The sequence below is a fragment of the Anas platyrhynchos genome, chromosome 5, assembly GCF_047663525.1.
Source record: "Anas platyrhynchos isolate ZD024472 breed Pekin duck chromosome 5, IASCAAS_PekinDuck_T2T, whole genome shotgun sequence".
Taxonomy (NCBI): Eukaryota; Metazoa; Chordata; class Aves; order Anseriformes; family Anatidae; genus Anas; species Anas platyrhynchos.
In genome coordinates, this window is record NC_092591.1 from 17,123,674 (window position 1) to 17,146,498 (window position 22,825).

The following is a 22,825-nucleotide window of genomic DNA, read 5'->3' on the forward strand; positions in this document are numbered from 1 at the left end:
CAGACTCTTTGCATGTGTGTTTATGCAGTGCTTAGCTCCAAGAGTCCTTCTTGGTTCTGCAGCAACAAGTATTTTTGGCTGGGTTTTCTGTTCTGCAGTAGCATGATCACAAAACGTGAAGGTTGTACACAAGGCTGGCGCTGTGAAGTTGGGCAGTTATTGTAGTGGTGGGTGCTGGGCATGTGAATTACTACTAGCCGTGGGGTAGGTGTCCTGGGGGATGCCAAACTGGTGATGTGGCCTCTCCGTCTTGGGCCTTTGCCTGGAAGCAGCAGCACTGCTCTTCTGCAAGTGGAACGTAGGACCCATCGCCAAGATTGTAACCTTTTTATGTAGGTCCTGCTATCAAGCGTTTCAGAGAGAAAAGAACTGGCAGAGAGAACCATTTCTTCCCTGGAGCTGAAATAAATTTCTGCAGAAGTCAGTTTGAAAGGTTCCCAGTGCTGTGAGAGCTACCATCTCAGGTGGTTAGAGGTACGCTGTTGGACGCCTCGTTGGGATGACTGGCTGTGATTCTGGGATGCATTTCAGCTAATACATTGAATTGTGTCAGAAAGTTTAATGGAGGACTGAGCTTTAAAAGACACATCTTTCCCCCGGAGGCTCTGTGTGTATTTTAATACTGAATGAAACAGTGACCTCAAACAGATGGAAGAGAATAGGTTGGCGTTTAAACTACTTTATTGCCTGTAATTTCCTGGAGCTACGATATGGGAGAGGACATAATAGGTTGTTGTTGCTTCCCTTAATAAGCTAGAAGGGTGTGAGCTCCTGGTGCAGACAAATGAAGAAACCTAGTTGAGGAGAGAGGAACAGTGTCCTAAAATAGAAATACATTTATTTGTGTGGTGGTCAGAACAGTGGGGCAGTGTTCACAGGTAGGGTTCAGAGTGTTGTCAAAGGCTGGTTGTCAAAGATGTGACTTGAAAGCATCATCTGTTAGTGCAGGCTGGCTGGGGAAGGGAAGGTGTCAGCTACTGGCACTACCTGCTTCTTGGCCTGGTCCCCAGGTTTTTAATGCATTTTTGCTGGCATAAAAGAACAGAGTGAAGATGACCCTATCATATATGGGACTGACCGCTGTAGAGGCATAAGTACAGAGGCAGAATCAAATGGAGGCAATCTGTACAAGTTTCACAGTATGGAATAGCTCCATACAGCAGTATTTACTTTACACCTGCCCAAACTTAAATCCAATGTCCCATTTTGTGTCAGCTGAAATTTTGCTGATGAGAGAACTGAGTTTTTTTTTATAGAGGCTGACGATTTCAGGTATGTTGGAAACTGGGCTGCTTGCCCTTTGATAATAGGTTTGAGATTTATTTTTGCTAAAAGACTGTAATCAAAATTAAATAGCACATTATTGGTTTTGTTTCCGTAATGGATTCGGTGTCATTTAGACCTTTTAAAAAAATATTGAAAGAGATGAGAAGATAAATTCCACAAAAATGTAAGGTATGATTGCAAAACAAATCCCCGAATTGCATGGCAGTTCCTTAAACAAGGGATTTCTGCTTTTTAATGGCAAGTAGCAAATCAAGGTGATTTATTTTCTTATATTTGCACATTCTGTCTGTAAAGGCATTCTTTAATCCAGGGTGGCTTTCACCGAGATTGTCACATGCAGTGCTGTGGCACACTGGCTTGTGTCCTCAGTCTTGCTCTTACACAGCCCTGTGTCTGGGGTAAGGTTTGGGGTCAAGGCTCATTCCTGTCAGTTCCAGAAACGTCTCTGACCCTGTTGAGCGAAGATGTCATTGCTCTGCATCTCAATCAGCAGGCCTGGGCTTTCTGTTCTAATTGCATGTAAATAGCTTTTGTTGGAAAGGTTTGTAACAAATGCACCTTACCACACACTGCTTTTAATAGTTTTTTTTATACTGTAAACAATACTTTTCTACACTGTCTTGATCTGAGGCAAATGCTTGTGCTGTGTTTGAAAGCAGCAGGGATCAGCATTTTGAAGGAGCAATCATCAGTTTCAGAAATTAATGGGAGATCTCAGAGCATTTTATTCAAGTGCAGAGCTGCATTTCCTTCTGAAAACCAAGTTTGGGTTGCTTGCTAAAGGTCTGCTTGAGCTTTGTGTTGACCCTCGGGACTTCCAGTAAATGTGAGTGCTGTAGGGCAGAGAAAACCTGTGGAGGCTGTGGAGTTGGCTGCAGGAATGGCTGCATCTGGCCTGCAGAGCTCCTTGGTTCCGAGGCAGGAGCAGAACTGGCTGCTGGGGGAGGTTTTAGCATGCTTGTCACCATGCTGAAGACAAACCACAGGAAAGGGTGTAGGGTGTACGGGCTTTACAGCAGCATAAAATAGGGAAGACATCTGCTTGTGAACACACAAAGTGCAGTGCTGTCACTCGCTGATGCATGCATCTTCCACTTGCAAATTGTTTGTTTTCCTATAAGGAAGGATTTAAAAACAAACAAACAAACAGCTCCTCTATAAAGAGTAGATAAAGTAGATTTTTTGATTGCACACTAGACTCATTTTCACAGCTATTTGGGTGAGCAATTTGAATATAAGCCACGCGAGAGCTGCTGCCTCTCCTGTTTCACATTATGATTGAGAGAGAGCTGAAGGGGAGTTAAGCTCTTAAATTCTGCTGGGTCCTCATATGGCCACTAAAAATGCCTAAATAAAAACCTGCTCAGCAGACTGAAATGGTCCCTGTGGAGCTGTCACTTGTCTGTTCTCTTTCATAATTAGCATAATTAAAAGTCTCTAGATGTTTATTTAATTTTATTTTTTTTTTTTAGACTGAGAATGACATTGCTAGAGCCTGTTAGGTGATCAAGATAAGTGACAGGCATCTGCTCCTTTGGGGGGGGACAGCGGGGAAGACTTGTAGCCTTTGTACAAAGGAAAATCTGGTATGAATCCCATTTAAGTATCTTGGGGTATTTAGTATTTTAAAAACTTTTAAACAACAATAGGTAATGGTTTTCCTCTAGAAAAATGTCACTTTTGATCACTGACATTAAAGAATTAATTAACATTAAGAAGGTCTAATTAATCTGCTGTGAAGTTTAGAAGCAAAAGAAGAAAAATAAGTTCTCTGTGGCACTTTAAGTAGTTTTTCTGTTGTTTTTTTAATGGTGAATGGATATGTACTATATCCACTGGAAAGGTATCTGTAAGGGTGTCTGACATCAATTTTGTATGCAGAAAGCCCTGTTTGTTTGGTGTGCAGTGTGTTAGAAGAAAAGGGGAGGGTCGTACTGAGGTTAATGCCTGGTTTATTTTGGAGCAGCTGTGTTGCAGTAAAACTAAGTGGCTGGAGTCCCGGGGGAGGCATAAGCATTTACCACTAGAAACTGGAAGGAGGTGAATTTCTCTTTAAATTTTGATATTAAATGAAGAGTTTTTTTATATTAAATGCAGAATTGAAGGATCACTTCTCAGTATACAGATTGCAAAGAAACGGGATCAGTCCTGAGAAGTTATCTTAAAAGTGAGGTAAACTTCACTTGTTTTTAATAAGACTTTTAATTTGACTAGTCACCTTGAATCTCGCAATTCTGTAGTCACAATTCAAAGCAGAACTGCAGTTTAACTACAAGGAGTTTCCTTTTAATATAATCTGTTTCTTTTTTGCTCCTTGGATTTTAATCCTTCAAAAAGGGGGAAAAACAATCACCCTTTATATTGTTTTTAATACAAAAGAGCTGTGTCAGTATCTTTTTTTGTCTTTGTTTCCAAGATTTGTGGCAAATACTTATCTGAACAGCACGTGGATGTGTCTTTATAGTTGTACAAGCAGAAGGTACGAGTTGGTAGTGGAGGACTACAAAAGCTGCCATTATTAGAAGCCTTGCTTACACTTCAGTGCTCTGACGCTTAATCTGGCTCCCAGATTCCAGTCATGCAGAAGAAACAAAACCAGAGTGCTCCATTTTAATCTCAAGCTTGGGTAAGCTGCCCTGTGTTTCTTCCAGTATGCATTTCCTTTGTAGCCTGAGCCAAGATCTTGATTTGGAAAGGTGATTTTGATCTCCCCTTTTCACTTAGCCCTTTCTCTTTATAAATTACTGGGTCTGCATACTCAGAATGGAGGGATTCAAATTTCAGATATTTTGTTACGACTTGAAGTCTTGTCTCAATAAGATTCAAAATCAGTTCCGCCTCTCCTTTTTTTTTAAACCTTCTCAGTTGCAATTGCACCTTCTTTTTATGGCGTAGGACCCGATTATAAGCAGTACTGACTTGATGCAACTAGAGACGCTGAGCACCTTGCAGATCTTTAGGCGGTTTTGCTTTGATGCCCTTGGACGTTGTGAAACCAAAGCCGGCTGCCAGATCGAGGTTTGTTTTGGCTCTTCTCCTTGACAGCATGCTGCAGCCTCTACCAGCGTCAAGGTGCTTATTGCAATTTGCCAGTACTTGGAGACTGCTGTGTTTAGCAACCATCGGACGCCCACAGAAGGTCCCATCCTGACGTCTTCTCCCAGCCTTGAACCGCTCAGAGAGGTGCGTCCAGCTCAGAGCTGGGCTGGGCTGCCTCAGTGAAAGGCAGCAGGTTTTCTTGCTGAACCGCTCTTTGCTTCCAGCACGCAGGCTTTGCAGTCAGAAGCATACTCTGCTGCCCATTTATAAAGGACAAATCGCTTGAAGTTGGTTTGATTTGTTTATAAACAAGTAGAAATGCATTTGTAACCAATGGCTTCATCCCTTTTGATGCTCAAATTTATAACCCTTAGCATCCAATTCATTAAGATAAAACCAACTTGATCTTATTGATGCAGAAGTCTCTGCAATCAGGCTGCTTTAATCTTAATTCCTCAAAGGCCTCTGTAATCCAAGAAAGTTAATAGGGAAGAATAATTTAGTTGACTACATGCTATGGAACGATGCTTAAAATACAAACGGGTTCCTGATTCCCCCTGCTTTTTGTAACAGATTATGATGCAAGGCCCAGTTTACAATTTGAGTATATACCGGGATTTTGGCTGCTCCACCAACTGTATTTAATACACAGAGCTCTGAAGGAGGAGAGAAGCAGCTATATTAAATGCAGCACAGTTGTTTAAATGAGCTTTTTATAAAGCAGTTTTTAGCATCCTGCTGCAGTACCATGAAAGCATAGGCCATAGCTTGCCAGTTGGGTACATTGTACTTTCACGTAGGTGAATGTGCTGTTCTAGAGCAGTTGGCTGACCGGTGTGCCGATCGATGTCATCAGGTTAGCCCTAAATTTAAGCCACTACAGCCACTTTTTGGAGTCACGCTTTGGGCAGTTTGTGGTTTTGTGTGGTGTAGCTGCTGGAGAGGTGCAACTAAAATGTGTGTGTAAGCCAAGAAAAGGTGGGGAAACACTCAATCCTTGTCATTTTAGCCCAATGTTAAGCCATATTTAAAAACAAGAACAAAAGGAAAAACAAACTTTTATTGAAGATTTACACTGAAGTCTGCTTTTTTTGAGCTGTCTCCTTTTACTTTTTTTCTCTTAAGTAAGAGTAACCGCACCATGTGGCTATATGCTCTGGCCTCACAGTTGCTTTCTTGCCATTCTGTCTGCTGCTGCCAGTGATGGGGAGTGGTTGACAGCCTCAATATTATTTCTCTGGGCTGTGCACAACTATTGTTTTTCTTCACTGGGATGTTAAGGAACAGTTCCTGGCCTATGCAGTACCAACAGATTGTGTACAGGTGTGGACACTCCTTTTTCACCAGGGATGACTGTTGTACTGTCCAGTTGTCCTGAGAGCTATTGGGAAGTGCACCTGGGTCTAAAGGAAAGTGCTGAAACTGCAGAAAAAATACTATTGAGGATTTCATACCTATCAGCGCAGTTGTGAGGAGATGTTTGAGGTGTCCAGTGCAACAGTTGTCTAATGTTTGAAATAGACATTTATGATTCTACAACTAAAAAACTGCTACAAATAAATAGCATGTTTTTTAAAAAAATTCCTTTTCATGTGCTGTTGTAACTGTTGTCTTATTCCACTTTTAACTAGGACAGTGATTATTTTTCTTATTTTTCCTTATTTCCCACCCCTATCCTACTTTCCCACCCTCGAAGTAAGATGTTTAATTTGGTCTGAAATGTTTTCTGTGGTGCACTTCTAAGAAAAGCAAAAGAAGTGAGTTCCTGGTTTTAAAAAGCAAGAAAGTGACATCAAAGTACCTTATTGTGTCTTATGTGAAATATGCTCAAAATAGCAAATAATGAAGTGAAACCACTGTCAGAAGAGGCTGGGAGCACCCTGCTCCCAGCATACCTGCGCTGCATATATTGATGACTACTTGGAAGAACTGGAAAATCTATCTCTTCTCTATTTATCTCTTCTTTGCTGGGTGCATGACCAGTATCAGTCTAACAACTTTGAAATTCTTGCTTTATTGGCAGTGTCTTTGTCTAACTTGCCTAAAGCACATCCCAATGAACTGAAATGTACAGCTTGCTGCCCGAGTTTCAGAAATCTGCAGCATAAGCCTTCAGTCTGATGATGCCTGTAAGAACTGGCTCTCTCCATCTGTCAAGTGGTGGGTATCTGGTGTTTCCAGGCAGGGTATGTGACATAAGGCAACAGAAAATTGGCCTTCAGGAGCAGTGACACCCTCATCAGAGGCAGCGTAATGCCTTCATGCAGGAAGGCTTACACCTTCCCTGCTTCAAGAGACCAGTGTTTGCTCTCTGTGCTGGTGTCCCACTGCTTTGCAATATAAAAGGATCTCCCATTCCACTTTCATTTAATGGCTTGAATTTCTACAGTGAATTGGGCCATCCAGTGTTCCCCCCCCTCCAAGTTTGGCTGGTGCAGTCATGGTCAGCTGCTACAAGGCAGCTCCTCCCCACGTACACAAGTATAATAAACTTCATAGTTTATCTTAGTAGGTACTGTGGGTATCTAGCTGGCTAGCCTAAGACCTGCCATTCGATTATTCTGTGTATATGCAAAGTAGGCAAAAGCCATGCTGAAATTACAGAGCTGTTCTTTTTGCTCAGTGCTCTGAAAAGCCTACTAAAAGGGTATCCTTTGTTCCTTCTGCTTGTCTTAAACCTTCTGCTTGTCTTAAAGGATGTTGAAGATTTCTGTACTTTGGTGCAAATATTAAGGCCTCAGGGAACTTGCTTGTTAATAAAAAGGTAGAATTTAGCTCTTAAATGTTAACTGAGATCCACTCACTAAACTGAAAAACAATTATGAGGCTGGAGAGAAGGGGAAGTTTTTGTGGTGGTTTGAGTGCTCCCAGTTTGTTTAACCATCATACACTCTGTGATGCAGACCCTTTGAGTTCCTCCTCTTTGGCTTACACTGCTGCTCTATCAAAGAGAAATTATGAATTGAGCAAACTGGTTTCCTGGCACTTAAGAAGCCGAAGAAGTTTGTGGTTAGCAGAACAACTAGGCTGACTAATGTCATACACACGCAGCAGCATAAAATCATCTCTGTTTGCAGAGATGAGCCTTTTTTTTTTTAAATGCATCATCTAAATAATGATTAAAAAGAGAAAAATACCATTTTTAGAAGAATTCCTGCCCTTCTAAGGGATGAAATAGAAGAGGGAAGAGTTTAACTACTGCCTCTCACCTTTTAATGAGAAGTCATTAATTTTCCTTTGAGATTCAGAGCAAGTCTGTTCCAGTTCTCATCCCAAGACATATGCTGTATGCCCCCAAGGGTGAAAGCAGTTAAGTTACAAGGAGTATTATGCAGAGTAGAAATAAGCAACCTGCCGAAGTAATAACCTCCTAAGTCTTTGCATGAATCAGGGCTTTAAAGTGGTGACTGAAATACGAGGAATATGTCATCTTTGAGATTAACAAGACGGCTGCACTTGGGAGAGGAGGAATACATTTATTTTCGTGTTCTGCAACACTGATCTTCGTGCAGGAAGATTCAGACATGAGTAACTACTTAGGCTGCTGGCTCAGTTTGTGGGATAATACGGCTCTTCTGCTGCGGCAGAACAAGGCACAGGTTTAGCTGAGCATGCTTTATTATGCTGTAGCTATGATGTTGTGAAGTCTGATTTCCTGACTGCATTAACTGCCTGAGATTTTTCTGAGACTTCTTCCGTTGCAGCACAGTCCATTAACCAGCCCCGCCATTAACCTGCTTTCTAAATCTCGGAGCTGAATGTTCTCTGTATCCTGTTCTCTAGCTTCATCTCAGACAAGCAACCCTGGTGAAATGGTTTGTAGGATGTTTAACGTCCTGTGGTACAGGAGCACCTCCTGCTATGGAGCAGTGGCTAGTCCTTGGCTACTGGATTTCCTGCTGGCTGATCCAGGAGGAGCTTGGGAACACTGTGATTCACTTTGAAGAACGGCTGTGAATCCATGTTTCATGCCTATCTGGACTTGAGAACTCAAACACTGTCTACTGCGTTAGCCACTGGACTGCTGCCTTCCTCAGTTATTTGTATGCATGTGAAGAGAAGCACATTTGATGAAGCAGATGCTTTACAAACACATCAAAACATACATTTTAACATGTAATTGCAAATTTATTTAATGAAAAGGTTACCCTTCACTAAAGATTCTGTATTAAGAGTTCAGAATTTAAAGTTCATGTTTGGCTACTAAATGCATTTCTTTAAAATAATATAAAAAATCCAAGAGCTGTCCAAAGGGAAACTAAAGAGCTTACCCACCTAGCTCTGTGTAACTGAGACAGCTCTAATCTATAGCAAGGAGTGGTGAGTTTCAAAGCAGTGGAAACCACTTTGCATTGTGTGCATTCATAAAGAGGCGCTTATTAAAAATGCATTTTTAGTCACCACCTGTTATTTGTTTAATATGCTGTGTGCTTTGCTGCACTGTTGTATTTTCGTTGCTGCTCTTTTCCAAAGTGCATTATTCATCGCTTTGAACCATATGGGCAGAAATATATTCGGAACATCTGATTTCTGTAGTGGCCATTCCCAAAGGAAGGGCTCTAATGTCCATGTTTGTGACTAACTAGCAAAGCCTTTCATGTCGTATTTCTGTGAAGATTTCATACCTTCTGCATACCGAAGACGCAATTAGGAGACTTACATCTGTGATGCTACAAGGAGATAGCAAGCGGGGGCTGTGCTTGAGTATGTAGCAAAGGCGTCTTTATTTAAAGTGATTAATCAAGACCTCTTTGGGGGACATTGGAGAGCTTTCTGCAGGTCCTGTGTGGCCCACAAGCTCTGCTTTCTTTCACAACCCCCAGATGAGAATAAGCACGTGTTGGGCTTACTTTGGAGCAAAGTATCTGCTGACCTGGCTCCTGCCTGCTACAGTGAGCCTTGCTTTTCCTTTGCTGGGAAGAAAATTCAGAGTTTCACCAAAACTTGTAAACAGTTCAGCTTTCCTGGCCCTTTACCAATAGGTTTACAGCTGTGTGCATTGGGAGGAGTTGATTCATGGGGAGCTGATTTAGGAGAACAAGTTTAAAACATGAACCAACTCCCTCAGCTTCCCTACAGCGCAGAGCCTTTGTTTGATTTGTGTCCCTAAAGGAACAGCCAATACCTGGTACTGGTCTGTGGTCATGGAGCATCAGCTACTACATCTGTGCTCTCCTCCAAAACCAGGGTATTTTATCAGAGCAGAAAATGTTTTCTGAGTTACTCTTCCCTGCTTTCCTTAATGGCTCCCAGTGTTCTCCAATATGGAGGTAAAATGGGGAATAAAAAGTCTGATGAAACGTACACACAGAGCAACTATGTCTGGCGTGTTTTGCAAGATGCTCCCTCTGATGGGGAGGAGGGGGGCACAGCAAGGGAATAAGTGGGTGGTCAAGTTTCTTTTTCTCACAGTTTGATGTGAAATTCTATATAGCGTATCCAGCGGGCAGGTTTCCTTCCCGTTCTTCTGCACTCTGCACGTATCTAAAACCCTACCCCTGAACCTGGAGTTTGGCAGCTCTGAGCTGAATCTTGTCAGCAGCACCATTTGAAGAAGCTTGCTCAGTTCCTGCCCACGCTGTGCAGAGCTGATTTCAAAAGGGCTGCTGCCTGTACCTCGGGAGAATAGCTTGCAGTCAAAATTCAGAAGGAACCGTGTATCTGCTCATCTGAAATGCAGCAAATGTTCTTTTTATTTCCGGTTTCAGTTGTGTCTCTTTCTGTATCACTGCTTAGAAATTGACATCAGTGACTGCACATCACTTCAGGGCAATTTTTTTTTTTTAAAAATATTGTGTATTCATTTTCAATAGTAAATTTTGGAGACCCAGCAGATCTTTCATATTTACACTAGCAGTAGAAATTGTGTAGCTTGGAGGTCATAAGTTCAAACTTCAATGCCTGATCTTAGGACCCTGTATGCATCATGCATCTTACCATTGTGGAGGTGCTGAACATCTGCAGCTTATGCCAAGATTTATGGGAATGGTGAATTCACCTAGTGCTACCAAGGTGCCAGAGCATCTAGGCTTGCATTCAGGTACCATATTATAACTCTTGGTGTTTTTTGGTTGTTTTCTAGGCTGTAAGCATCTGTTCCTCCCTTTAAAATTAGTGGGAGACTCGTGTTTTCTGAGTACTCAGAAGTAAGACTTTAGTTCAGCAGTCCAGCTCTGAAGCATTAACTCTTGCAGTAGGTTTGAAGAGCACAAATTGTTTCGCTGCCGTATGTCTGCTGGTGAGTGGCTGCACGAATTCCCATAGAGCTCCGGTTTCTGAGCAGCCATTCATCACTCAGCCAATTCACGATGCTCTCAGCAAAGAACAGGTTTGTCCAAGTAACTCAATGCCGCTGCCAGGCTATGTTTAAACAATGATGCAGAGCAATTTTAAGAAGTTACGTGGAAAGCTGTTAGTAAAACAGAACAAAGGAATCCTTACCGTACCACTTAACGTCAACATTTCGGAGCTTGTAATGGGCCTGGCATTGCTCGTTTCCCTGGTGTGTGGCTCGATCTCTTTGCCAAGGTTTTGTGCTTTGCTGAGGTGAAGTGTGTAAACTCTCTCTAGATAAAATGCTGCTTGTGCAACCTTTCTCTGATTTTTGTGCCCCTTAAAACTTCATCTGAAGCTGCCTCTAGGAGTCAGACTTTCTCTGGACCATCAAGAAGCCTCAGCATGCTGAATTCTGCTTGGCTTAGGTTTGCTGCTCAGGAGTTACAGCAATAGAAACTTTGGTGTAGCTTTTAAAATTCTAATAATTCTTCTTACAGCCTAACACAACCCGCGTGGGCTGGAAGACAGGAGGTGCTCCTGCTCTCTGCAGCCTGATGCTTGAATCCCTCTTGCCAGCAGCAGTCTTTCAGCAGGGTTTTACCCTCCCCTGCTTTTCTTTCAGCTAGCTGAGAGGTCAGCCCGGCGGAGTGGCACTTCTGTTGTTTGTGATCTGGTGGATGGCGAGCACAAGTCACTCGATACATCAGATTGTGTTTCTGTTGATTATGTTGCTAAAAAGTAAACCTGAGCTGTGGTGATGTAGGTAAGGGATCCACATGTGAGGGAGCTTGGAAACTGCCTGGAAACATGTGGGGCTGCCACCTTCACATGCTGCTAAAGGACTCTGAAGATTAAGAAGTGTAATTGAAGAATGACACTATAATATGAAAGGCTTTTAGTTGTATGCATAACATTTTTGTCTTCATCCATTCAGCTTTATCTGGGTTTTAGCCTGATTGGCTGCTGGTGTTTGCTGTGTTTAGTGGTTCTTGTTTTCTTTTGAAACGTTTTGATTGTTTTTAAGCTTTTCCTCAGTAAACGTGAAGTTGGGAAAGTCACATTTGCTTTCAGTTATGGGTGAGGCTTTTGTTATGAGCATGTGATCTGTGAGCTTGTCTTTCAGGAAAACACTGAACATCACAGCTCAAGAGGAAATTGTATTTTGTTGACACGGAAAATCCCATGGTCAGAAGCCTTACAACTGGCATAGCAGGAGCATTAGAAGTTAATCTTCCCTGGATATTAATAATAACACAGCAGCACATCGTACTGCTGTTTCTGTGACAGATGGCAGCAAGAAAGGACCTTCTAGGATGCAACTGCACCCTTCATGTTTTTTTTTTCCCTTAAGATATCACAGGAATTCCTAGAGTGCTGTATGCCTTCAGCGTGCCATGACCACCTGCAAATATTGATGACGAGAAGTCAAAAGCGAGGAGAGAAAATAAGCTTTCAAAAAGCACAGAAAGCACTTGATGCTGTTCTCCATCAGAGGCACGTAGTTGCTGCTGAACTCCCTGCTCGTGCTGCCCTGAGGGAGAGCCCTTGAGTGGAGGGCTGCGGTGTGAGGCAGGTGGGGGAGCAAAAACAGCAAAGCTCTGCTGAACTCTTCAGTGGTACCAGCTATGAGTTAGCTGCACTACTCACAGTAGATCACACAGATAATATTAAATGGCGCTAATCAGTTGTTTCAGATACCTAAAGGAGCACTGTTAAGGACTGACAAGACTGGAAGCTCTTCTTGCAGAAGGTGTTTACTGTTGAGGACAAGTGAGCACAGAAAGTCCAAAAGAGGAGTGAGGAGGGTGTCAGAGCTCCTCACGGCGCAGGGACCCTCTGTCTTCTTCCTGCCTATTTTTTGTGTTTTTTTTTTTTTTTTTTGCTATTAATTTTTACTGCAGCTACTTTCTCTGGTCTGTTTCTATTTTTGTTTGTTTGTTTCTGACAGCATTACAACCACATCCCAGTCCTAATGGTAAAACTGGCAGACGACCAGGTTGTTAGGAGTATTTTCTTCCACAGAGCACTCAGGTTACATTGTGCAAACCACACATGAAATTCTTTGCATCTTCTCCACCTCTACAATGCAAGAGGCATTGCAGGCCTCTGAAATCCTGTGTGTTACCTGCCAGTGGTAAGGTGACTGCTGGCTGTGAAGAGAAACATCCTGTAGGCTTGTGCAAGGTAGAGCCGCTTGGTCTTTGAGCTGGAACTTCTCCCTCCAGTGTCCCTAGGGAAAAAACTTGAGGCTGTTGCTTGCAGCAGCAGATGTCCTAGCTCAGGGGTGACTGGTGTTCGCTGAACTTAGCAATATCAGGTAATGCTGGTAATGCAGCGATACGTTGTGGTAATGACAGTGGGTGTAAATTCTTCTACTTAAAATAATTGTAAAGCTCATAGCATCACCTGCAGTAACACCTCTTAAAGTTTTCTAGGAGCATTTGACAAGGACATGCCTGAACCCAGAGGCCTCTCTCTCTCTCTACGTGACTGGTATTTGAGTTTTTAGTGTTCCTGTTGGGTGACAGGAGTTTGCCTGCAATAGAGCTCTCCGTGAGCAGACACCATGCCATTGCCAGAGATGAATAAGAAGCGAACTCACGTAAACAGATGGGGAGTGTTCATGAGCAACTTTGTTTTAGCCTGCAGACATGATCAGTAGCACCACCTTTCTTCCCCTCCCTGCACTTCTCCCAGCCACCTCCTTTGTCCCAGGGCATCTCACTGTCTGGCTGGGTGTCCTTGCAGGTGGGGACCGTGTGTCCCCACAGTCTCTCTGTTGTCCCCCAAGGCCAGCCAAAAGCTTGCCTCCTCTCTAAATCCAGATGTGCTTCTGTGCTGCTGTCTGCAGGGCTTGCCTCTTGGCCATGCTGCCTTTCCATGTTGGAGCTGGACAGTAAGCTGCTTGGCACGATGACTGGGTTTGCATGTTTTCTGAAACAATTCCTCCTATAAAGCAAAAAGTCACCAACGTAAGCTGCACAGGCACAAGAACGTTTAAGCTTTTTGGAAAGTCATGTTGGAAAATCTTTTTAAAAACGTAGGTGTTAAAAGTAGTTTAATTTAAACTTGATTTTCTTCTTTACGCTTACGTATGTGTTTTGGTGGTAGAGAGGAGTGTGAGAGAAGTGCTCGCAGACCAGTTGCTCAGTTTTCTCTCTGGAATTTCTCAAGTGCTGTCACAACTCTTTTCTTCGCTGGGGAGAAAAATTGTCTTGGGATGACTGTTTTACCTGAGTTAGCCTGAAAGATTTCATGCCTGTCAAAGTGGACAATGTTAGCCAATTGTTAATTTTGTTAACCATTAACCCGTGTTTTATCACATAAAATCCCTGTAGGTCATCAATGAATGGTGTCTGTACATTTACTGATCCTCAGTGCTGGGTTTAATTTTCTTAGTTTCTCCAGCACCATCCATGGAAATTGTTTACCAATGTAACGTGAATTAAAATCTTGTTTATTCAGGGAGTATTATCCTGGAAAGGCTCAGCAGGCCTATGCTTGTTTCTAAACATTTAACCACTTTACATTCAGGCAAGCATGAGGACGTTTTGGATGCAGTAAAGGCTGGGTAAGGCACTTCTTACTAACAGTAAGAAATACTTTTCTGTGATATGACCTCAAGGCAATAAAGAGGGGGACTGGACAGTAGGCTCTTACTCGGCATTAATAGGAGTGGCAGAGTACAGCAGCCTGTTTTGGAGGGAGCTAATGGATAGACTGCAAATTGCTAATGAGCTCCTGCTTCAAACAGGACAGTCTAGGATTTGTAGCAGCCAACCTGCATGCTTGTTGGGCTTTTATTACCCTTAGTCACTGATAAAATTTGACTGGTGTATTTGTGCTAAATTTGATTGTGTCTGCTAGGCCTTCTGTTTGCTACCAAAAGCTTGTTCATAAGAAGCAGTTAGAAATCTTGAAAGTATTCCATTCTTTTATACTGCCTGCCTCCCTCCCATTCATTTTTGTAGCTTTACAGGTTTGTTTTCTTAATTAAACTTTGGTTTTGATTTGGCTTTTCAATACTTGTGCTACAGAACCTCAAAATGCTTCTTGTTACAAACGCTTCTGGGATTAGCAGCGTTTTACAGAGCTTGTCCCAAGTTGCATCATTCTTTATCAGGCAGCATTTATACTAGTAAATAACCTGATGATGCTAGGACAAGTGCAAAATATGTGTGTGCTTATGCTACGTAGCTTCTGCCCATCATTCCCCTATAGGAAGGTAGTAATGCTCTGATGTGTAACTGGTATTCCCACTTGTGCCCTACTCTGACTCCTTTCTTTCACTGTACTTCTGGCTGCTGCTTCCCTTGGGCACAGTCAGTGTCTCAGTGATGGGCACATCAGTGGGCGTGTTGGAGCTCTTGGTGCTTTGTCTCATATTCTGGTTGGAATACAGATTTCTGGATCTGAACACCTAAGTAATCCTTAAACTTGCTATGTGTTTGCTCAAGTTAATATTTTTGCTTTTCTTCATGACAACATAGAAACTTTATTAACAGATTCAATGCATTTTATCTGAGCTATTACCATGTACCCAGCTAGGTGTTTCCTGTGTCTCTTCCCTATGAACATAATAGGAAAAATACCCAAGATTTAGAAATACTTGCCATAAGAGAAGTGGTAGAAAACTTATCTTATACATAACCTTTATAGACATCCATTGGGTTGGTGTTTGTTTCTTGACTGGAAGTTTCATTTTAATATTGTAACTTTTGTTTTCATTCCAGTGAACAAAGGACAGTGGAACAGAGCTTATCCCCAGGAGCTCTGCGTGGCTAACGTAATTTGGTATCAGGCTTCAGTGTTACAAGCTGAAAAACACTTGATCAGTTTTAGAATTCAATGTGAAAACTTTTGGCTTTATTATCTCAGCAAAATGTCCTTAAACTGTGTTTGGGAAAATTGGCTTGCTTTTTATGTAAGTGACTGTGCCTGGTACTGAGTTTCAGAGGATTCGGAAGTGCTTCAAGTCTGCTCTGATGGGCCGTGGTGTTTCTTTTTCATGTGTGTTAGGCTGAATTATTATGGCCCTTAGAGACCACCACAGATTAGCTGGAAGCGTGTAGAACAGATGGATTGCGTTTTAGCTGGTTATATTAGTAATGCCAAGTGACAGGCCTTTAACGCACCACATTCCTCATTCCCTGTTACTGCATAAACCACCCCAGGACAGCTCTAAGGTGGAATAAAATACATGTCAAGAGTAATTTGTCTGGACACTGTCATAAATATCCGAAGTCACTTGCACATGTTTTGAAGAGAGAAGCTGTGGATAAATCAATAAGCTTTTCATTTTCAGCAGGTAGGTAAATCAGTCAAAGTGCTGCTGGCAATAGGAGCTGGGGGACACCGTGCTCTGCAATTGGATTTTCTCTTCTCTGGGTCAAATCAATAATGCCTCTAGGCACAGCTACAGGGCTCTGTGTTGTATCAAAATGGGTGATTCATCTTGGAGTCAGCCACTCTAGGCTAGGAAGTCTGCCACCATGTAGCCACTGAAGATTTTGCTTCATATTTTAGAAGCAAATGTACATATTTACATTCAGTTTGATTAAAAAAAAATAAATATTGCTTCCTCTGCAGCTGGGGCTGTGGGGGTGACAGCTTCCATGTTATTTATTCCACTGGGCTTGAAGTAAAACTGTGTCCTAAAATGCTTTTTACGTAAAGTACCTTTATTTAAATGCATACAGAACTCTTGTTGTGGGATGTAAACAGTGTGCACTGTAAAAGATTTGAATTGGTCTTAAAGCAAATGTTCTCATCATGGCTTGCCTTGCTCTCTCAAGTGTGGAGCAATTTTGTTGTATGCTGCTCCGGAGTAGGTAATTTAACCAGTTCATAAAGCAGTGAGAGTGCACAGTGGATCACATCATAACCGTGGAATAACCACTTATTGTCATTGTCTTCACCCATTGCTTGTTACTGTTTTGTCGTTGGCCTATTGATGCCTTGCATGTACGTGGCAAGGTCTCTGGGTTTGTACAGCTTGCAGTGGATGAGATTTTACTCTGGTCTGGGACCTCTGCGCTACCCTCATACAAATACCAAAACCTGAGCCATAATAGTCCTTGATGTAAGAACTGGGTGGTTGATTGTCTGGTTTTTTGTTTGTTTTTAATTGTGCACTGTCCAAATTTCAGGTGTTTATTGTTTTGATCTGAATAAAACATGATCTTACTCCTCTGTTCAGTGTATTTCCATCAGTTGGTTAGTTACCCACGCCCTGCACATGCTGAGAGTGGTTAAGACTAGGTAAGATTCCTTCACATCCCCTCCCACTGAGATGCCAGCCTATGACTGTCAGAACTGATCGTTTTCAGCAGATGAGGCAACAGTTATTTTACTGGCTTTTGGATTTCCACATGAAGGATCTTTAGAACCATGCTTTGTAGTTTGCTGTTTTTCAGGAAAAAAAGAAAAGCCCTTTTAAGACAGCTAATCCCCTAGTCCATCACCCAGCAAATACAATTGTTGCAGAGATGAGCGAGGTTCTTAATCAAATTTTGTCACGTATATAACGTGTTGGCAGGGGAACAGCAGGTACTGAGTCACACACGTGGTGTCGTCAGGTGTGCTGGCATGGTAAGATGCACACAGAAAACGTCTCAACAAAAGATGGGTTTGTGTTTCACTTCCTTGTCATTACCCTGCTACAACTTGTTTCATCTTGTCTAACCTTTTATGGGACCCTGTCATACAGTTTACTGTCTTGTTGTAAATCGTTTTCCTGACACCCCTAATAACTCCTCAGATGATTACAGCAAAATAATAATAAAAAATATCTGAAGTGTGTATACAGCGGTAGATAATTTTTTTTCTTTTAAAGCCTAACTTGCCTGTTGTAGACTGCAAAGTAACTTGCTGTCTTTGTTGCATAAAAACAAAACTGGAAATTAAAAAATCTATTTAAGGAAAAAAACTCAAAACATATCTGAATTCACTCTTTAAAATATGTTTTAATGTTAAAATGTGCTTCTTGCCTGCCTGTTCGCTGTTCGAGTTCTGTTTCCAGACGAGCTTAAATTTGACCCTGAGTGCACCTTGTGTAGGAAGTGCTGACCCATCCCATATTCGTGGTAGTGTCCCATGCTGCCATCCCTGCCTGGCAGGCCCTGAACTGTGGACAGTCTCAGGGAATTTAACAAAGCAGGTAGGGTCCCTCTCCAAGTGCCCTTTTGGGAGCTCAGATCCATGCTGAGGTTACTGGAGAAAGGTGGTGACAGCGCTGCATAGGTAGGGCTCTGCTGAACTTTCCCATTCCATGGGTCTGAGTTGCAGTTGAAATTAAGCCTGTTTCTCTGGCCAGGGAATGTTTGCTTTTAGTGGTATAAATAAAGCTGTTGATGGTTTTTCCTCATGGGCATTTCAAGTAGGGAAGCACCATTTGGCTCCCAGTCAGCTGGGCAATTAGCATTTTATAGCCAAGCAATATACTTAAATGGAATGGCTTGGCTTGAGCATTGAATTACAATGGCCAGTCGGCTGCTGTTCTTCTTACATAATTTATTTGGGACTGCTCCTTGTTTAGGTTTCAGACAGAGGTTAATTTAATTCTGCATGAGAAGCTCGTAGTTACTTTACATTGACGCTGTGCTGTACTGTGGCAGAGTCTCTGTAAAGCTTATATTTGCCTGGTGTCTGAGCCATGGGCAGGGCAGTTTTACTCACTCCTCTCCTAGCAGTGCTTTCTTTGCTGGAACCACTGGCACGCTTTCACTGGCATTTAAAAACGCAGCCAAGAATGATACCTTAAGACCATTTTCTTCCATGCTGTTGCACGTGTATTTTGAAGGAGCAAAAGTGCATTATGGGCCCAGGAGGTTTTGTTCCTGCAGAATTACAAGGGGCCCATTTACCCCGCTGTGGGTAAATAAAGTGTTAATACACGACCAGGGTGACTTGAGAGTGAGAGTTGCCACTGCCTATCTGCTGATGACCCAAGGCAGACAGCACATAGCCTGCGTGTGTGATCTTGGAAAGATAAAAACAGCAAGTAAAACATGCCTCAGCACTCCAGAGACAAATTGGAAGCTCTCTGACCGAGGCGATGAGGTTGCTGCAGTGTTTGTTCATGTTCTTAATAAGCCTAAGGGCTTCACTCAGTGCTTACAGTTTCATCAGGAATCTTGTATGTGTCTTGATTTTCTCCTAAAGTGCTCAACTTGTAGAGTGTGTGGGGGGGAATTTCGGCTTTTTTTTTTTTTTTTAAGCTCTCTTTTTAGCTAAGTGACCACAAACGTGAAGCAAGCATACGCCAAGGCCTCAGAGGTCAGAAGGCTACTGCCAAGGACGCAGCATTTATGTACGTGTTAACCTCATGATTCCTGGGGAACTTCAGAGTAGTTTTGAATCCTCAGGGTGCTGGTGTGGAGTGCCTCGCTGCTCTCAGCAGAACTCTGGCTTTGGCAGCCAGACTTGCTCCCTGTTGCTCCTGCCTGCCGGGTGTTTCAGCCTGCCTCCCTCCACACCACTGCAGGCAGGCCCAGCAGAGAGCAAGGACTGAAGAGGCAGCTTGACCTTCGCATGGGAAGCTGTCCCGCTTGATACAGGGTCATGTAACTCCCTGGGCAGAAACCCTTCTGGGCTTTTCCTACTGAGTTTGGGGGGTCTGGCTCAAGTAGCGTGAGTTTTAGCTGCCAATATTTCTGTTTTGTGATAATAAGCAATGATCTGCTAACTAAAAGCATCAATTCTTGCAGCCATCACTGCTGACAAAAGAGCTGAGAGTTTGGACAAATCGCGTCAAGTTTTAAATATCCGCTTTGGAAGAGAATTTCAGGCACCGACAGGAGTTGTGCTAACGCCTAATCATGACCTGTTTTGAATAGTGTTCCTTAAACCAGACTGCTGATAGCAACATTATTTTGTCATGGAAATCTCATTAGCAGCAGTTAAAAAAAAAAAAAAAAAGCAAACAGTAGTGTGGGAAAGATGATTCCTAACGTGCAGTTGTTGGCCTCCAAGCTGGTTAATGGCCTCAGTGTAAAGCTGACAACTCAAGCCCTAATTGTTTTAATAATTAGGGAAATTGTTACCATATGTTGTTGCTGTAACCTTTACCGTTTTAATCAAGCTTTCCTTGCACTGTAAAAATGATTAAAAGGTCTCTCACAGGAGAAATTAGAATTTTTGCTTGTATAGTTGTTCTCTGGAGTATTGTGGGGTTTTGTGGGCAATTTAAAGTGCTCGAAAACCTCGCTTTGCTCTGCAGTGGCTCCTGGCCATGCCATGCATCCGAGGAGGAACAAATCCATGGATACACGGCATCCCTGTCTTTGCTCTTGTGACTCAGAGCTGTGTTGGATTCCACATGTAACAGCATCCTTTAGATAATACAGTCGCTTGCTGCCCTTGGGGGGAGATGTCACATTTTATCTGCTATTTATTTCGCTGATTGGGCTCCAGCTGCGTGGCCGGGTTAGCCCAGTGGCTGGTGTAGGGGCTGGTTGGCTCTGTGGAGTGCCTTGATCTGTGGTGAGGGGTCACAGCGTGGTGGGGTTAAATGTGAGGGTTTAAGCAATGTGTCTGAGGCACCATCACATTGTCCCAGCTATGGAATCACTACGTGTCAGCTGAGCCTTAGTAAATTTGTGTGGTTTTAGCCTGTATAAAATCAGGGGTATAATTCATCAGCATCGATGTAAGAGCTTTCAACTCACACACTTCAACTCGCCCTTGTAGCCGGCTGGTGTGTTGGTAAATCTCACTTAACAGAGGGTAGTTCACTAAACTGAAGTAGCTTGATTTCCGTGATTCTTTCCCATCCTGACAAATGAGGGCAGTGGCATTGACCTTCCTTTACAAAGCACTGAGACCTACCGACGAGCTGCACAAGGTAACGGCGTTATCACAAATAATAATCTTAGGTGGAGGCGTTTAAATGATAAAGATAGTTATCTGTGTATTTTAAACATAAACAGACCAGCGTCTCACCTCTCGCAACAATTGGGATCTTTCAGTCTGAATTAAGAAATCACTCCTCACAGCTCCAGGGCCGTTTCTGCTTGCGTTCAGCTCCTGCCAGATGCGAGGTTGGGGCGGCCCCGGGGGCGTGCAGGCACGGTTATGTTGGATGGTATACTGCAATAATACTGCAATAATTTTACGGGAGGAGTGCATGGGAATGCTAACAGCAGAAAGGTTAGCCCTAATGTCCTTTGTGTCTGCGGGTTAAGTAGCTGGCGATCTGATGATTACACAAAGACAAACCGAATTCTTTATGCATTCCTGCCTCAGTGCCACTCCATGCGCTGGGTGACTGGAAACAAAATTCTCCTTTTTTTTTTTCTTGCCATGGAAATCTCCAGTTAAAGCCCAATACTTTGGCATATGCAAATTTTGAATTTGTTTAAAGCCTCGGAGCCCCACTGTATTGCCATAACAGATATTGCCACCCAGCTCTGTGTGCTTACCAGCGATATGGCTTGCAGCTGCTTGGATAACAGGTGCAAGCAGACTTCTGTTTAACGTGCATAAACTATAAAATGCATTTGGCTGATGGCTCAACAAATGCCTGGTCCACATTAGCCAAACTTCACATTGCAGGAAGAGCTGTAGAGCCTGCCTTCTGAGCTGTGCCGCTGAGATATTTCTACTTTATCCGGGAAGTTACTGCTGAGGAGTGTATCCTGAGCATGGATAGGAGGGGCAAAATTGATGTGTGTTATGTCCAAAACTTTTTTTAAAAAAAAAGCATCCACTCTGATTACTTATCAGATGCTGCAGGCTCACTGGAATATTTCCTCTTTCAATCACGTTTAATTTTTCTTCCTACAGTAACTTTGAAAGCAGAGAAATAACAACCCAGTAACTTGGAGAGGAAGTGTTTGGTGAATGGGTGATTGTTTTAGGAAATGTGTGCCTGTGCTTTGTGCCTGGCTGCAGTGTTTTTTCCTCTGGCGCTGAGGATTTCACGAGTTTTAAGGCATGAGCCCTCCCCATGGCTGTGGGGGAGTCTGGGATGTGGAGATGAGCGAGGAAAGGGCACCTGCCAAACATTTGGTAGAGTCATATGGGGAACCTTTGTTTCCTGAATCCCAGCACGGTGCTTTCACCACACAGCCATTTTCCTCCCAGTCTTTTTATGTGAAATATATACTTGCCAGCATCACGTTTTATTCCAGTCATTGTAAATGGGTGCTAGTAACCACAGGTTGAAGCTAGGAACCGTACTGCTTTGCTCTGTATGTTACAGAAAATTACTTGAGTGTGTGGCTGAACACAGCACGGTATGGAGTTCCCTTTGCAGTGTGTTTATTTGTCCACCTTTGGGCATTTTGCCTGCCCCAGGGCTTGTAGCTTTTCCTCTCTAAGCCTGCTCAGTCATTTCAGAGTAGCTTCAGGCAGCTGACATTTAAGCGATTCTGACTGAACAATGCACCTCCCTTCCCTTATCTCCCCCCAGGATAAAAGGACATTTAAATGAGGTTCACAACATTATTAACCAAATGTGTTTTTTCTCCCCATTAAAAACAAAGGAAGCAAATCTAGGACTTTAAATCCATTTTATCTGAGCAGTGCAAGAAGTCTGTTCAATAGCTTTTCCCCCACACCCACTTCCCAAGCCCATCATTAGAATCTCAGCCCCATGAAATAATTTGACCAATTATTTGAATTACTCAAACTTCACAGACAGGCTTAGGTGCCTTTGATGAACCCGCTGCGTTTGTACGCCTTGGAACATGACAACAGCTGTATGTTGAACATCAAATGAATACAGGTCATGCCTGGGGTAAAGGCATGACTGATGGGTGTGCCTGGCATGGCTGTGCATTTATTTTGATTAGTACCATGGGACCCTCCAAGTTTTCTTTCTCCTCCATTGTTAAAAGAGGCGATTAGTGTATGTTAGCTGTGCAACCTGATGCCATCTTCAAATAGGGATTTCTCTCTCAAGTGGGGCTTCCTCTTGTGACCTCTGAACTGCCAGTATATTAAAGGCTTTGTAATCGATGGAGCTCTATATTCTTTGTGGCGTGATTGATTGGGATTCCTTCACACTGAACTTTGTTGTTCTCTTTTCTTTAGGAAGTCCTCCAGCAGCTGATCGTAATGAATTTACCAAATGTTCTAATGATTGGCAAAGATCCTCTTTCTGGTGAGTAGTATGTTGGGTTCTTCACCTCCCCCCCATGCTGAGTGAAGTCTGTATTTGTTTTATTCTACTTATCTGTATATACAAGTGCAATATCTGACATGTTTGCATATGTTTTGC

General features: G+C 42.8%; 1 protein-coding gene across 4 annotated transcripts in view; it reads left to right on the forward strand.

Annotated features, from left to right (window-relative positions):
* CCDC88C (coiled-coil domain containing 88C) overlaps window positions 1–22,825 on the forward strand; it is a 91,793-nt gene that overhangs the window by 14,855 nt on the left and 54,113 nt on the right. For all 4 annotated transcript variants that reach the window (XM_038180263.2, XM_027459250.3, XM_027459248.3 and 1 more), the window contains exon 4: window positions 22,639–22,708. In XM_038180263.2, coding sequence (XP_038036191.2) covers window positions 22,639–22,708 — 70 coding nt within the window. The remainder of the gene's footprint in view (window positions 1–22,638; window positions 22,709–22,825) is intronic.